The sequence below is a fragment of the Poeciliopsis prolifica genome, unplaced genomic scaffold (genome assembly GCF_027474105.1).
Source record: "Poeciliopsis prolifica strain line A6 unplaced genomic scaffold, Auburn_PproV2 SCAFFOLD001, whole genome shotgun sequence".
In the NCBI taxonomy this organism is placed as follows: Eukaryota; Metazoa; Chordata; class Actinopteri; order Cyprinodontiformes; family Poeciliidae; genus Poeciliopsis; species Poeciliopsis prolifica.
The window spans coordinates 7638303-7655270 of record NW_026562376.1 but is presented as its reverse complement, the minus strand read 5'-3'; the positions used below and the strand labels follow the sequence as shown (position 1 = coordinate 7655270).

The window sequence follows — 16968 nt, the reverse complement described above, 5'->3', positions numbered from 1 at the left end:
CTTGATTAAATAGTCAAACAGCAAAATAAATTAAAAACAGAAAATTTCCTATCTAAACACATTACATCATGGGTTAGTTTGTTTTTCAAAAAAGTCCCGCTTGTACAAGTATTTTTTTATCAAGAAAACTGCAGAAGCACTCTTGTGGGAAAGAAGCTCATTATGCCAAACGTCTGTGCCAAATGTTACAGTTCAGCCAGGTAAACTAGGGAATCTCAGTTTCTTCTTTTCTGTTGCTGCCAATTTCTGGTCCTTTACACCTTTTTCCTCTGTATCCATTAGTGCAGCTTTATTATTTCTGCTTGGCTTGTCAGGTGCAGCTGATGGCATGGGACAACGCTGGACGCACAACAGCTTTGAGCTTTGACTTAGGCCAAACGAAAAAAACGAAAAAAGTGTGGCTCAGAAGAAGGGCTGATGGGAAAAACTGAAAGGATGTGTCCAGGAAAGGTGGAGGTGGAGGAAGCTCCTGGGAACTGCTTTTTTCTGGCAGGCTAAATTAAGCGAAGTAGAGCAGCAGGCTCAGAGCAGTTCCTCCAATGAAGAGCCCATTTGCTACATTTTGTAGGTTGTGAGCTGAATCCTGATGATAGGACAGAAGAGTCACACTGTGCCTCTGAGACCCCCAAAATCCCCACTCTCCTCCTATGGATCACTCATCCAAGCCTCATCTCCACCACTGAATCTCCAGACAAATCTCCAGAGATCTTATTGCAAAAGGTCAGAAGCTTTCTGAACATGAGCACGAGCAGCCAAACACAACATATGAATATAAATTATTTTGCACCCAAGATTGTGTGAATTTGTTGAGCAGTCTCTTTCTTGGTAATGTGATAGAAGTGCTGAAAGTGTTTATACTAACAAATTTCCCCTTGTTGGATTAGAGGAGATTATGTCTCCTAGTAGAGCACATAGCTGAAAGCATCCAGTGAATTATTTATCATGAATTAAACAGTCATTTAGAGTAAAAAGAAAATTAGTAGAGTTTTATCTGGGAATCTGCAGCACATGCACCCTCTTTATGTTGGAGATGTCACCATTATCGTCTTGTTTTTAAGTATACCGCTTTGCAGCCATTTTTTATATTTCTTAAAACATTAAGTAGGAATTGAAAACCTAAAGAAGACGAGATTTTCACACCTTCATAGTTTCATAAAAATTATGAGCACAGGCTACTGCTGATAGATCTCCACAAATATCTTCAATTTTTTTGACTGTGGAGGGAAGCTAGAATGCACAGAGAGAACTCTGTATAGAACAATTATGTACAGATTGTTTTGCACACTTGCAGGAAGACACCAAGGATTTGAAACTTAAAACTGTCTTACAGGAAGGAAATAGTGCTACCAATTGTTCCAATTCTAATTGTCTAAGCAAAAAAAATTTTTTTTTTTAAACTTTGTGTTGTAAAAATGATCAGAAAGTGAAAAGCAGCAATAGTTTGATGAAGAACAAGAAAAGATATTATGAAATCCTGCAGAAGAACTTGTCTCCTGCAGTTTTTTGAAAACATCACTCCTTGAAACTAAAAGGAGTTTTTTAGAAATATTTGTGCTAGCATTAAAAATAAACATTTAAACTATTTGGTGATTAGAAATTTCTGCTTTTTAAAGAAGTTTAAAACTATGTAAATAATATTTAGCAAACCTAATTGCTTTTAGCATTGGCAGAATGTAATAATCTCTTTGGAATGGTTCCCACTTAATAACTGGTCACACCTCAACAGAAGAAGGTCCTTCCTTTTCAGCACAGCCCAGCAGGAGCAGCAGGCACCAGCTAATAGAACAATAAACCCCACAGGAGCCATACACATCCAAGGAAATGTGCTACACTGAACTGCTTCTACTATATTACTATAACATTTTGACAGAATAACTATTGAAAACATATTCATGCATCCACTCTGTGTCGCAGTGAGAGACCTTTTTCAAAAAGTGATCACTATTATTTAAAGTAAGATGAAATGAGATGATCAATATCTTATCTGTTCAGTCAATCAGTGGGGCAATTCCCGCTGTCAGGTTGAGTTAGTGAGCAGTTACGAGAGGAGGTGGATGATGCTGATGATACTAAGGCAGGCGTGTATAAAAAGCAGGTTGTGGAATAGATTAGCGTTTCTTCGACTGATTGCGCTCTACAAGCTGATGAGGCTGATTCTTAAATTGGGGGTGTTGATGGACAATGGCATTTTCTCCAGCTCTATTATTGTTTTCTAATTTCACGTATTTATGTAGAGTAGTTCACAGTTTAATAAGAGTATCATTTCAGAGAAAGTACAGCTCTCAAACACTGCAATAATGACACGGCATGGAACACAATCTTCTTCTGTACAGGTCGTTTTGCACAACTGACTGCATGCAAGACAGAGAGGGCGCTTGAATGTCTTTTCAACATTCAGCTGAAAGAGAATCTCGAGTTCCCACTGACATGCAATGAGATTCCAATTCTTATTTGTAAGACATAAAAGGACTTTCCAGCTGTCCTCCCCATTTTGCCTGTGGGAGCCCACCAGCAGGGACACGTTCTCATCTATAGTCATGATTGTCACCCTGCCACTGCCCTTTCAATTAGATGCTCAATTTCATTCCTGTGTCCCATGGGAGTCACAACAACACCATTTCAGATTGGAATCTCCTCATTGTCACGGCACTCAAACAGAGGTGGACTCTGTTCTTAGCATCTATTCATTCTGACATTTTTCAGCAAGATAGAGGAGCATGTGATAGAACAGGGAACAATGATCGACTTGATACAGTCTGTCGGCATAATTATGGGTTGTACAGAGAATTGGTGGGATAGCAAATCTTTTAAAAAGGCACACACTAGCCTAGTCATTTCTTTTATCTTAAACAAAGATGATGGAGGTAAATGACAAGAAGTGAAGAGAAAATATGTACAGTTGGGAGTTTTAATATATGTTTGCCATTGTTAAGGATATAAACAATCTGATTTAAAATCAGACTCCTGAAGCAATTAGGAACAAAATGCATTAGTCTTGGATTTATTCAAAAAGCCGAGATAGCTTTTTATATCTCTCACCAGGGCAGAGAGCAAAAATCAAAATACTAGAGCGTGCTTCTTATAGACACAGTTTCACACATGACAGTAACCTTTTCAGAGAGGAAAACCCCCTCTGCAGATGCCTGGTCCACTTCTTCTTTCCACGAAAGACAAAGTTCAGACAGTTTGTACATAGATCAAATATAACATTGTCCTTTGTCAAACAGAAAGTTTTCACACCCCAGTGGTGAGACTTAAAGTTCTCCAGTACACCAAACTGTTTTTGTCTTGTGGTGTTATGACAATTTAGAACAAGTATTGTCTTAATCCTTACCAAATGGTCTTCCATGTGCCTTTTGCAAGCACAACTAACTCTCTGGCTGAAGCCACCATAACAAAAGTTCAGAATCAGTTTGCAGATGTGTTTCTTTTCAGGAGTAATAATGCCAGAGCTAATGACAACATAATTAAATACAGTTGCTGGTTTAAATACTGTGAGTTACTGAGACTGTTGTTTATATAGAGGACAAGCATCTGCAACTCTTTTGTCTTCTGGTCCTGGAGATTAGCTCTTAAAAGGGAATCTATTAATCAGATGGTAAGGGTATGTGTGTTGTGCATCATCATGAATGACCATTTTAAGGTTGTATGAATCTCAGCTTAAACACAGCATTTCCACTTGGGCATCGTTATAGACATGGTACAGCCAAAAAGCTGCAGTGTAAGCATCCATCATGGCCTAACATATTCAAATATTGTACTGTATTGCCCTCTGTATTGGAATTTGGTGACAGTGATGGCCATTGCAATGTAATTGCAGTGTAATTGTCATATTCACAAAACCATATGATTTCAAAACCAGTTTGAGATGAGCTTCATGACAATGTGCATAAAACAACCTCAAGGAGATGAATTTCCTTAATGGTCCAACATAAGATGGAGTTGAGAGACATCTAGTGGTGAATACCCAGTATTACATCTAGCCAGCTCCCGAAGTTTATTGGTCAGAAATTGTGTTAGACTGGCACAAAGGAATCTAATTTGTATTGTTTACTGAATTTGCTTAGGCACAAATGTTTACAGGAAAAAACAGTACACAGAGTTCATGTAGTTGCATTTTTATCTCAGTTACAATTATGTCTTCTATTGTTGTTTTCTATTATGGTACATATTACTTTGTTCATGTTATGTCAGTTGACATAATATGTAGCATTGTTTATTATTGTTTATATTAATATTTTTGGCAGAATTCAATATTTTAAATCTATCTGGAATTGTTTTTGCTTAAAATAATTCAAATTGAAACAAAAATCTTAAAATCACTTCAGTGTCCATGTATTTACGGACAAAACAACTACAATAGTGATAATTGCTATCCACTGATGAACATACACATAAACAATATCGGAAATTGCTACTAACTCTGTGACTTGAAACAAATTAAATATCTGCAACATTTAAAAGAACAGATAAAAGACACAGCTGATGCCTTTGGCAAAAAAGAAAAACCAGCTTTTATCATGACTCTTGTCTCTGGTGAACCAAAACGTTACAAACTAGTGCAAAGTTAACAGTTGAAAGCATCATGCTGACTGGAAATCCTTGTGAATGTCTGGCTGCTCTCAAGCAGACGGTGCTGTTTTGCGATAAGGCAGCTCTTTTAGGCCATGGGCCCTGATAAACTCATTGGACAAAACAACTCTTATCTCCTGAGGGCCAGATTGTGGCCTTCACTGAAAGGATGCTCCCAAAGGTCTCTTTACTGACATTAAAACCAACAGACTGCATTGAAGTCCCACCTCCAAGTGAATCCAGACGATTTTAAGTCGAGTTGATGTAACTTTTGATCGTTTAGAGAGCTGATATTTCAATACCTCTAAATGCAAAGAGTGATTAAAATATGAAGAAAATATTTGTGGAGAAACTTTATGTTTTTGGCTTAAATGTAATCAATAAAAACAAATACAAAGGCGAACAGGAAACTCTTCTGTCTTTGAGCAGCAGATTGAGTGATTCCACACTCTTTACGTTACATTTGTCTCCTATTGTAAGTGAATTAAAGCAGGAACAACATTTAGCATCACCAGTAACAGTCATTCTGGGAAAGTTATAGGGAATATGAACCAGAGAAGGTAAAAAGTCAGGATGGGCAGAAAATCCCATTATGATGACAAATTAGCAAAAGCTTCTTTATGTAAAAATAAGCTTTTCATTGAAACGTTTTGATAATACTGTATACAGATATGATGCCATAATATGCAGTTTGGAGGATGAAGAAAGCAGCACAGAGGCTTAGTTTTTTTATCTTTGGTCTTTAAGGCTTTGAATAAGATGCCCTTAAATTACAGTTGTATTCAGATATTTCTGTTGTTACGTTCATTGTCTTCCTTTCTATATAAATACATTTACTGAGGTTTAAGCAGTGCAGAATTATAAAGCTGGGAAAGAAATGAGGCCCAACTGTATGAGAAACTAGCACATTATTCAAAGTGAAAGAATGTAACCATCTAAGCATGCAAATAAATCTCATATGACTAGTAATTTATTCCATTATCAGTAAATACCTGGAAAGGCTAAAGTGTTTCATAGCAAAAATTAAACAGTGTATCAGTTTTGCTATTTATCCCTTATCGGTTTGAACAAATATACATAAGTATATTACAGGAATGAGACGGAATCCAGTTTTTGCTTACGCAGATCAACAATCCACTGTTAAATCAAAGTATTTAATAAGCTATATACAGCAAATATGACTACTGAGCCTCTGAGGTAACATTTTTAGCTTTTTTCACAAGGAATTTAAGATGTTTAAGACCACAATACTTTTGGAAGCCCATAAAAGGGGCTATTGAAAAGAGAATAGCTTCACATGCAGTAGAAATTTCCTAAATGCTTTACTGACTGACTTGCAGAGGTTTCAGAGTTAATATTATAGGCTTATCTGGCAAGAGAATGAGCTCAAACGTACTCTGTACTTCCACATTACGCTGCTTCTCAATTCGGAAGTTTTCAAGCATCTGCAAAAGAGAAAGAAAATACAAAGCAGTAAATACAACCTGGTCTGCATAATGAGGGAAAAACTGCCTTTTTACTTTTCTGCTTGGCTCACATGGATAAGAAAGATCTGCATCTCTGTCTCAGCTATCCTGCGTCCCAGACACTGACGGGGACCAAAACCGAAGCCCAGGCTTCTGAAGTACTGCGTCTCAGTCCTCAGCCAGCGAGACGGAAGGTACTGCTCCGGACGGAAGAACACCTTGGGGTCCCTGCCCATCGCGTAAAGCCCTAACTGGACCAAAGTCTAAATACAAAGACACACTGACAAAACAAAACTGTTGCAATAAAGATGCTTGAAATGTATGAGTATATAAGTGCTCCTTACCCCAGCTGGGATGTGATAGTTTTGAATAATGATGTCTTCAGCTATGTATCTTTGCAGGCTTACTGCAACTGGATGCAACCTAAGAAGATAGTTAAAAAAAAAAAGCAGATAGGGTGATTGAACCTATACACTGTTTTTCCAGTCATACGGTCCACTGAGAGAAACACATTCACTCATTTGCAGTCACAAAGACATTCATGCACTGATACACATACCAGTAATTAACTTGGGGTTAGTTGATTTTATCCAGGGGCTCATCAACATATGATTGGACAAAGCTGGAATTGAACCTACGCTACCAATTGTAAGACAACCACTCAACCAAATGATCCACAGAAAAAAATGTTGAAACATTTTTAATATTCAGTCCTGTCAAATCTTTTTTTCTTTCTGTCTTTTACCTGAGTGTTTCTTTAAGCGCGCCTTTGACCAAAGGAATCCTCTTCAGCATGTCCAGCATGTCCCCCTGGCTTGCAGTCCGAGCTGCAGCAACTTCTGCCCTCAGCTCCTCCTGGAGGTTTGGGTGTCTGGCTATTTCATACAGTGTCCACAGGAGTGTTATGGAAGTCTAAGGAATAAAGAAATAACTAAATTGTTTTTTCTTACTATAGCAATACAAACATGGTGCCCATCTTTTTTCTGTCTTACAGTGTCCACTCCTCCAGCCATTAGTTCAGTCACACTGGCCTTAATGTCTTCAATGGACAGCTTGTCCAACAGAAGCAAACTGGCCAACACTCCTGGGTATTCCTTGGATTTTTCTGTTTCCTGACGCAGCTGCCTGTAGATGTTCTGGATGCAACGGTCAGCTGATACACCAAAATTAGATACGGAAATATAAAAAAATATATATAGAACTACACAGTAAAATAAACTTTGCAATTGAAAAGACTATTATATATGACATATCACCTTGGTTAAATATTCCATCCCACGCCTCTACGTGGTCCCGCCACACCTTGGCTCCGACCTGCCTCAGCAGAGCAGGAGGAATGTACAGCATGGGGGAAGTGGTCTTGAACATGAGTGTGATGCAGTCTATAAAGCGCTGAGCTTCAGGGTCAATGTAATCCAGCATCAGACCCAGCCGCTCCCCGTACAGCACTGAGCTCACCGCTGTGTCGGACAGAATTCAAATTAGATAAAGTGTTTGTGGAAAATCACAAGTTGAACTGAAAACGGGCTTACACTCTAGAGCGTATTTAAAAAGTTCTTGAGACAAGTCTGTGGTCCATTTGTTCTGGCCACTTCGTTTAATTTTTTTGTGAACTCTGGCCACAAAATCCTGGCCCACGTCGTCCAGCAGTGGCACAAAGTTTTCCAGCATCTTCAGGGAAATCACCTCCTTGTTAAGAATCACACGGTTATTTCTCCAATCTTCACCGTTCCTATCGAATGAACATACGCTGAATTAAAGCTGAACATTTTGAAAAACAATGCCTGACCTTGCAGATATGACAGCAAAAGTTCTTACTTTAGGAGAACCCCATATTTGCGGTTCCTGTAGTCTCTGTATGACGTCCAAGCTTCAACTTTCAGCCTTTTAGGATAATGGCCCTCTGCTTTAAAGAGAATTGCAGCATCCTCTGGTTTGATGATATTTACACTTTCATAATAACCTATTTTCTCCCTGTTTTACAAAAAAAAAAAAAATGAAAAAATAAAACTGCAGCAGTTGCTTGTTTTGGATTACATGACCTTGTGGAGCAAAACTCTCAACTTTTAATCAACATTTCCCCTGAAGTCAGTGAAATATTTTTTTTTTTTCCCAGAAGAACAGACTAATCTATAAATATTTTACCTGTAAATGGGTCCAAATGTGTTGAAGTTCTGCAGCATGATACGGTGAAGGTTTCTAAAGCCATCCAGTTTCCAGAAGTTGTACAGGTTGACCACCCCATTTTTCCAGTGTCCAGGAATCTCACTGAACGGCCGGACGATGCTGCTGCTCTCCGGGTAAGCCTGCCGGATCACCGGCATGCTGCTGCTCCTGCGAACGCCCGAGGCGACCGGCTCCTCCATGCAAGACAGGGGCAGCGCCACGGTGTTCCTCCACATACTCAATCTGGCCATCTCAGCAACAAAATGCTCACAATTTCAAACAGCTTCTCTGGCTCACTTGCTGCTTCTCTCTCAAACAAGGCTGGAGGAGGCTGGTCCACAAAGTCAGCCCTCCTTTTTGTACTGACCAAGGCTCTTCCGTACTAAATAACAGAACACACCAACAGTACACTGTGTCAAACGATGACACTGAGCAACAGCATCAAAATAATTTATGATTTAAGTTTTTTTTAAGATGAATTAAAAGACATTTATATAGTAAAAAAAATATTTTGTGTGTGTTGTTGAAAAGCAATATAGAAAAAAAACAAAAACGCAGTTTTAGTTTAGAATAACTTTAATCAAAACATATATTAAAATGTATTAAATTTACATGTAAAATTTAAGCATATATCTCACAGCAAAACAAAGTTACAGTGGAAGCTATTTTTTAAGCTGCTTTATGACTTCTTCCAGCTTCATGGCCGTCTTGATGTCTCCCTGCACCTTGAGTTTGCCGCTGGTGTATGCGGCAAACGGTCGCAGCTTCCCTTGGAACATGTCCACGAGGTCGCAATCGCTCATGCTCAAAGTCACATCAGGCTCTCGACACAAGGACCCTGACCCAGCCACACCACTACCTGCAACACACACAGAAAAAATACAAATTCGCAATACATAAGTCACATGCTATTTAAATACAAATAAATATTAAATATTATTTCAACTCATTTCTCATGCACAGCTTATCCAGACTAAATCAAAGAGACATATTCCATTTTCAATAAAGCATGGCAACCCTGAATAGATTGAGTTTCATATTCGGTTCTAAGCTCTAAGCTGCTTACCTTGAGTTAAATCCAGGTAGTACTGACGCTGCTGTCCATCGGCATTGCTGATCTCAAACTGGAAACAAGCCCTGACCTGTTGGACCAAAGTCTCAGAGAGGAGCATCTGGACTCCTCTGAGCAACTCCTCAACAGAATCTGGTGTGACCACGGCAACTTCAGCCTCACTACTGAGCTCATTCATTAATGTCAGACTGTCCTCTGAAAAGAAGAAGCTCACATTAAAGCAGCAACAATAGAATTTACACATACAGCACAATAAAAAACATCAAAATGTTTAATTTTACCCTGTTTAGGATGTGAACTTCCACTGTTACTAAGAAAGTGCATGGCCAGCTGCTGAATGGAGCCTGTGAGGCCTTCAAGACCAGGTGCAGATGGTAGAGAAGCAGGTGTGGTAAGGGGTGCAGCTTGGCCTTCTTCTGGGGCTTTGAGTAGAGAGCCAAAGATAAGTTCCACCCGATCAACTTCGAGCCCCCACGGATGAGTCATTTCATTTATGTCCATCTGTGGAGAATAGAAACACATTTTAGAACAGGATTAACTAATTCCATAAGGCTCAAGTCCAAGATTATATAAATAGAAAACGCATCAAACTTTCGAGACAAGGTTGGATAAAATAAAATGCCTTAAAAATAATTATTTGAACCCTTACAAATATTATCTGCTTTTGCTTTTTGTCACAAAAACCAGGCCGGATGTGGAAAGGTAATCCACATTCAAATAATTTGTGAATTGTGCTGACTGGCACAAACAGGAGTCACTTTGAATACAACCACTTTGATAACATAAAGTAGTTCAGAATAGCTAAAAAAGGCCCCACATCATGGTCTGATCTAAAGATAAACAGTGATCAAAGGTCTGCATCAGCAGCTTAACAGTTGATGAAACTATGAATAAACATTCTTGTCCTCATATTTTATGTGTGTAATAATAATTTACTCCTGAATATTATGTTAACACTGAATATTAAGCATCCAGTGAAGTATAACAAATAGCTCATGTTTGAACTTACACCAAGATATTCCTCTAGTTTCAGTCTCTCAGTTTGAATTTCCCTAATGGTCTTCTTAGACAGGCTGTGGGTCAAAACGTTCTGCGCAGTCATCCTGGTGGAGGCATTCAGGTCCTGGACCGACACTACAGACATGACTGGGTTCCAGATCCTGAACTGGATGTCTGCTCCCACCAACAACACGCCACCATCCCGAGTAATCACCTGATGGGGCAGAGTTACACTTTACATTTGCAGTCAAGAAAAATAGGCCATGTAAGTTGTAACTTTGTTTCTAATATTTATATTGTTATGCACAGACAAGTTTTTTTATGGAAAAATATTTCCTAATATTTTGGTGCTATTTTTGATAATGAGCATATCCTCTGGAGGAATAGAATATATTTTGACCTTTTGGTTGAATAAGGAATGATTATAGGCTATTTATGAGATTTTATGTTAGCCATTAAAACAAATAAAACTTAAATAAAAAAAATATTGGCTGAAAATTGCATGGCAATATATTGAACATATACAAATTCTATTATTTAAAATGTTTCTTTTTGTAAATTTAGGGAACTAAATTCATCTAGATTGTAGTATTACAAGGTAAAATAAATTTAATTGTAACCTAAGCAGATGATGTTGGTATCTTTTGAATGCTTTTTTTGTGCTTGCCCAGATAAAAACTTTTGTTTAGACATGAAATATTTTACAATCAAAAGATGGTTTGTTGTTATTCATTTAGTAAGATCAAAATTACAGCTAATTGCAGAGGAGAACATAGATATCAGAGTTGGTTGAAACAAAAAAAAAAGATTTCCTAAATGATATAAATCTCATAGTGCTTGACAGTTTTCGATAGCACACACACCATAATTTTAATTATAAAAACACAGATAGGGCTGAGATTTTTAACTCGGTGAGACATAAATTTACTGAGATTTCCAGAACTTTGATAAGTTCTACACGAGTTTTAAAAAAAAGAGACAAAGCAGAGATGAAGTAGATATTGGATTTGATTTGTCTTTTATTCAACATACTGAGTAACTATGTCTTTGTTTGGACATAGTTCCATTTGACATGTTGAACACCAATCCAAACAGCTCATTTATATCAGAGATCTTCTGCTTAGGTTTACCTGACACGGGGGGATGTTAAAGGCTCGGGTTCTCAGGTCCACTCTCTGCCACTGATCAATGAGGGGCAGCACCAGCACAACCCCGGGTCCTTTTGGGGGACAAACCCGACCCAAACGGAACACGACTACCCTCTGGTAGTTAGGGACAGTCTGCGGGTAGAATGAGTCCATCTTGGTCAAATTTAACTGATAACAAATGGGTCGAGATACTGATAAGGCGTGGGGGAAGGTAAAATTACTCTACCTTTAGAACAAACCATCCTGTTACTGGGAAAGCTATGAAGGTACAGATGTAAACGAGGAAGATCACAATCAGGTTGCAGATCCAAGACTGCCATCCCTGAGAGGCGTCTTAAAGAAAAGCATCATCAGAAACTCTGCACTAATAATAATAATGAAAACATCCAACAGCTAACAGTAGCTAAAAACTTACCAGTAAAGTCGTTTGCAGAGATATTTGGGATATAATCAAATGAAAGTCCTTTATGATAGCTTGGCTGTGAAAAGCTGTGAGAGTTCACAAACAAACCGGGCGTCTTCTGGGAGCTTGTGTCCCTCTGCGGAAGAGGCTGATACGACCTGCCGAACATTCCCCTGGAAAATACGACTTATTTCACCATTAAAGCCACAACATTATACTTTTCTGTTAATTAGAATCCACCTGGTTGAAGAAACCAAAACCGCTTTAACAGAATTAGCTTGGTACTTTGGAATAACTAGCCACCGTCTTCTTCTAGGAGTTAACGGTGGCACCCATCTGTTAATGTGCTCACCACTGCCCCCTAATGTTTGTTTCTGAATTGAAGCTTGCATACCAGGAAGTTGGATGTCGTTTGCACATTAAAAAAAAAATCTAGTTTCAGAACCTCCATAAAAGTAACACTTTTGACACATAAATAAAATGCTTACAGGAAATAAAAAATACTTGCTTTGGTAATTCTCGTATGCTCCAAACAACAAGTCATTTGTGACTTTTCATTACAAAGTCACAAATGACATTTTGTAAGTGATTTGTAACTTACAAAGTCACAAATGACTTACATCTGTCACTTCCAAATGTAACTCACACAAATGTAAGTCAAAAGCTCAAAAGGGATGCATCCATCCCATTTTCACCTTTTTTTTATGTTACAGCTGTGATAAACTAACACAAAAATTAAAAATGTAAAGCAGAAGAAAAAGAATACACAGTTTAATTTGCAATTAAAACTCTAAAAAGTGTGATGTGCATTTGTTAATCTACCATAATTTTTTTTCCAGTTGTATATTGATTATGTACATTGAAATTAAACAAATAAAACCCTTTTTTAGTTATGCCAAAGTGTCAAAAAAAATATTTATCAAGCAAAACCTGAGGGCCCTTGATTAGCTCAACCCATGCTGGAGTCTGGCCCAGATTGCCCCTTTTTGTTATGATTTTTATTATGTTCCGTTATAAGGCAAGGCAAGGCAAGGCAACTTTATTTATATAGCACCTTTCAGCCAAAGACAACTCAAGAAAAATAAGAAATGCATATAAAAGCTTTTTTTTTTTTTTTTTAATAAAGAGCAAAGAACTCACACTACATTAGGCAAATAAGGTAAATAAACACATGATTTCAAATTTTATTGGAGAAAAAGATATTCACAATATGAACAAAGGATACATCTGGGGAAGCTTCCATTTGTGCTTGTTTAGTTTTTGAACATATCACACAATAACTTCTCCATGGGTGTGTTGCCAATTGTCCTGTGAAAGAACAGCTGCTCTATCTTACGTGGACTCAAGAAGTGGAGAGATGGCAGCAGAAGTAACAGCTTCCCAAACCTTGTTGAGCAAGAGTAAAAAATGTTTTATTTTTTCCTTTTTTATTTTCAAACATGCTTGAAGATCTTTGTTAAATTTTAAAGATACAGTTTGTCACCTTGAAGCGTTGCTGGGATACACCAATTGAATGTGCTGACTCAATAGCAAGTGGGACTGATCTTGCAAGTTTTCAACCTGGCTGGCATCTTTGAGGTTGCGTGTCTCTGTGTCAAGTAATCAAAATGCAAAGATGAGTTGGATTATCAAATTTATAGAATACACAGTGGTTTTGTATGCAATTAAGCTTTTATTTACCTGGCTTGAACAAAACTATTGCCTTAAGACAGGCAAATTCAGTAGGGTCGACAACCAGAGCCTTGAAGCGACTGAATACATCTTCAAGAATTTGCATCTCAGATGAGACAAGGTTGGTTTTAACCTCATGAGTGGAGGAAAGTTCTGGAGACAGAATTAAACATCTGTCCACAGGTAGAGACATCTGAATGGCACACAGAAGGAACATCTCACTCCAAGCTTCTTCCAGCAGAATCACCTAAAGATTTTACAGAAATGTGTAATATTAGAAGACAGAAACCAAAAACCTGGAGAAGGGGTCTGAAACTCCATCCCTCAAGGCCCACTGTAACTTTTGAATGCATCCTTGTTCCAACTCATCTGCATCAAATGAATGATTAATGATTAAACCTTTGCAAAACTTGCTGACATGCCAAAGAAGTAATCAAGCCTCTAAACTCAAGCGTGTTGGAACTGGGAAGAATCCAAAGGTTGCAGGAGAGTGGCACTGGAGAACATGGAGTTACAGTCCCCTGACCTACAATCTACCTCACCTGGTCTCGAAATGGTAAATGAGCAAAAACGGGCAAATTCTTTGCCCACTTCACAGACATGAAGAGAAGTCGAGCTGCTGTTTCATCAAAACTTTCTGAAGAGCCGGAGATGGATGTAAGCCTGGCACAGTCTAATGAAGAGTTGTCCTTCTCTGCATCATTTGTTGTCACATCAATATTTTCCTCATCTAAAAAAAAAAAAAAAAAAAGAAAAAACAGAATCCATTAGTTGCCAAGATTAGTACAATACCTTCATATATATAAGTATATCTTCCCATTATATCAGTAATTCCTCCATATTTCCAATGACCTTACCATCCTCCAGTTTGGTACAAGTTTCTGCTGTCAGCAAGCTGACCATGAAGGAGTGAGTCTTTTGGTTGCTGCAGGGTGGCACAGATGCAGAACTGGGATCAGGCAAGGTGACCAGAGGTCTAAATCTAATAGAGGTGGTGAGCTCCTGTGTGGTAACGAGGTCTTCCCTCTTGGCCTCCCCATCTATGGAATCGATACTGACATGTGTAGTGCTTCGAGGCTGACGCTCACTCTGCACTGCTGCCAAAAACAAAATGGAAGATGTATTGTTTCAAGAGAAGTTTTAATAATATACTTGTCTCTGAAGGAGTAAAATCAACTCAAAATAAAATATCTTACCATCTTTGTTCATTCCAGCTTGGAGACACTTCTTTAGTCGGCAGGCTTGACACTGGTTCCTATGAGCTTTGTCAACAGGACATCTGCCTGTCCCAGCCTGACACCTGTGAGGTTAATAAGAACACATGCATAAGTCTTAAAATAACTGATTTAGAAAATACTTTATATTCATTTGGACTTATTTATTACTGTCCTTGCAGTACAACATTTATTGCATGACCCGTCACTCACCTGTAGATGAGTCTTCTTCGTACACTGCGTTTAAAGAAGCCACTGCAGCCATTACAGGCATATATGCCATAGTGTTTGCCACTGCTTGAATCAGAGCAGACTTTGCAAAGTAAGGCTTGACCGAGACCCTTTAGAGAACTTTTATCTGCACAGAAAAAATGACCAAAGGAAATCTTTTAAAGAAATGCTTAATCTTTAAAAATATTACATTTATATATGTATTAAGTTTGTCATGAAGCTTTGCAGCAACTAGTAATTGTAATCATTGACAAAAGGTAAAAAGTTATAACTTAGGCTATTTCAAACTTCTTAAAGACAGTAATGTCATGTGGTCGCAGAGCTAATGATTCAATATATTCAACAGAGAATTATGACAATCTTGTGGAAAGAGACCCCTTTATTTTTACCCACGTCTTTCAGCTTAATAGCCACTTCCATCAAAGGAAATATTTGCAAACTTCTGAATTTAAGAAAGTTAAGATAAAATTCTGTCACTAGTTTTTGGCAATCCTGCTGACTCAAAACTAAGAAAAGTTCTGTTTGACTTAGTGTCAGAAAAAAAATCTGTTGTATTTCTTTGTTGTGTAGTGTACATTCACATATAATGTCTACTACATTTCATAGAGTTTTATATTTACTGAACATGTTTGTCAATATAATGCAAATAATAACTCAATTGTTTGTGTATCATGGAGAAAAAAATCAATTCATACCTTGTTGAATTCCATCGAGGGTCTGTTTTGTGAAGTTGCTGGAGTCATCCTGTGAAAAAAGATCGACTTTAATCACCTGATCTTCCATTATTTATTGTACCACTGTACGTGAATCTGGAAATTAAATCTTTCAGAGGAAGAACAGACTAATCAAAATTAATCAAAAAATAGAAAAACACAAAAGGATTGTTTTTTTGTTAATAAAAGCACCCAACACAAACAGCTTCCTGTGTCTGATGTAATGTCAGGTCACTGCCAGATCTGCCAGAGTGAGTGTGAGGACTTAAGTCGTCTGGGAGCCTTCATGAGGTGGACAGGAAGATTAACACCAGTCGCTGTGTAAGCAAATGCCAATGTGTCATCCTCTTAATCTTTACTGTGCTAAAGATTGGTGTGGTCTTTGCAAAGTAGTCAACACTGGTGAGCCAATGTCGCAACAAGTAAGAGAAGCTGAACGACGTCTCCTTAGCAAAAAAGACAGGTTTTTAACATCAAAATAAGATGCAGAATGTACTATTTCAAAAGGTCTTTTGAGTCAAAGACTTAGTGGAGGCAAAATCAACCTTGCAATTAATTATAGATTATAATTATAGAGAAAAAATATATTAGAAAATACTAATATCAAAGACACTAATGTGGAAAACATGCCATTGCAACAGTGCTCTTTTTTTAAGTTCAAGTTTAAACGGTCCAAATGAAGATAGTTTAAATGAACAACTTCTGATTTAGTTTTACACTGCATTTTTATCCAGTGTAAATCAGTCCTGAATCTGATTTTCATGGTGTATTTAATCAGCTCAACAGTCCAGATGTAGGCAGGACTAACATGCTGCAGCCATCAGCAAAGGGGCTGCTTTGAGGTTTAACTATTGAGGATAGTGGTCACGTTCCTTCACACCTGAGTCCTGTGACTCTTATGAAGATACATGTCAATCATCTTTAGCAGCAGGCCACCATGAGCCAAGTGATTATGTATTTAGTGGAAACTTTTATCACAACAGATCCCTGCAGGTGAATCAACACACGTCACTGGAAAAACCCTTGCTCATTCCCTTGTTATTTCTTCATTCTTATATTTACAGCTCATTATTTATTCACTGCTTGTATTTAAATGTGTTTTTACATTGTGCACGCCTATAGCATTCTGGGTTTAAAGTAAAATTCTGCACATGAATGGCGTTTAGAAGCGATTATGTGCAAGACATAACTTTATTGTCCTTGAGAAGATGTCCTTGAATGCTAGTTTGCAAACCTCTGCATCAGTCTAAGCAGCTTTTGGATGTAATCTCCTTTCAGCTATTGTCAAAGAGTGAGCTTAACTTTTCGAGTTG

The 16968-nt window shown here is 37.9% G+C and overlaps 3 protein-coding genes across 4 annotated transcripts; all 3 read right to left on the bottom strand.

The window, feature by feature from the left end:
• Positions 1 to 4486: 4486 nt before the first annotated feature.
• LOC129366599 (cholesterol side-chain cleavage enzyme, mitochondrial) lies at positions 4487 to 8533 on the bottom strand. The gene is made up of 9 exons (XM_055040565.1): positions 8184 to 8533; positions 7857 to 8012; positions 7571 to 7770; positions 7295 to 7498; positions 7031 to 7191; positions 6784 to 6950; positions 6383 to 6461; positions 6110 to 6301; positions 4487 to 6017 (listed from the first exon to the last, which is right to left on the bottom strand). Exons 1-9 carry the CDS (start codon positions 8453 to 8455, stop codon positions 5895 to 5897), a joined length of 1554 nt encoding a protein of 517 aa, XP_054896540.1. The 5' UTR covers positions 8456 to 8533; the 3' UTR covers positions 4487 to 5894.
• Positions 8534 to 8773: 240 nt separating this feature from the next.
• On the bottom strand, positions 8774 to 12217 carry stoml1 (stomatin (EPB72)-like 1). Its single transcript, XM_055033230.1, has 7 exons — positions 11839 to 12217; positions 11650 to 11756; positions 11406 to 11555; positions 10286 to 10489; positions 9558 to 9777; positions 9271 to 9471; positions 8774 to 9063 (listed from the first exon to the last, which is right to left on the bottom strand). The coding sequence occupies exons 1-7, from the start codon at positions 11993 to 11995 to the stop codon at positions 8867 to 8869; spliced, it is 1236 nt and encodes a 411-aa protein (XP_054889205.1). The 5' UTR covers positions 11996 to 12217; the 3' UTR covers positions 8774 to 8866.
• Positions 12218 to 12969: 752 nt separating this feature from the next.
• Positions 12970 to 15932, bottom strand: LOC129363340 (photoreceptor-specific nuclear receptor-like). Of its 2 annotated transcripts, none has more exons than XM_055035393.1 (8): positions 15638 to 15932; positions 14925 to 15069; positions 14694 to 14797; positions 14355 to 14594; positions 14040 to 14227; positions 13507 to 13744; positions 13310 to 13415; positions 12970 to 13212 (listed from the first exon to the last, which is right to left on the bottom strand). In XM_055035393.1, exons 1-8 carry the CDS (start codon positions 15723 to 15725, stop codon positions 13080 to 13082), a joined length of 1242 nt encoding a protein of 413 aa, XP_054891368.1. In that variant the 5' UTR covers positions 15726 to 15932; the 3' UTR covers positions 12970 to 13079. The 2 variants fall into 2 exon arrangements, with proteins under 2 accessions (XP_054891368.1, XP_054891377.1); XM_055035402.1 differs by having other exon boundaries at positions 14355 to 14591.
• Positions 15933 to 16968: the final 1036 nt, after the last annotated feature.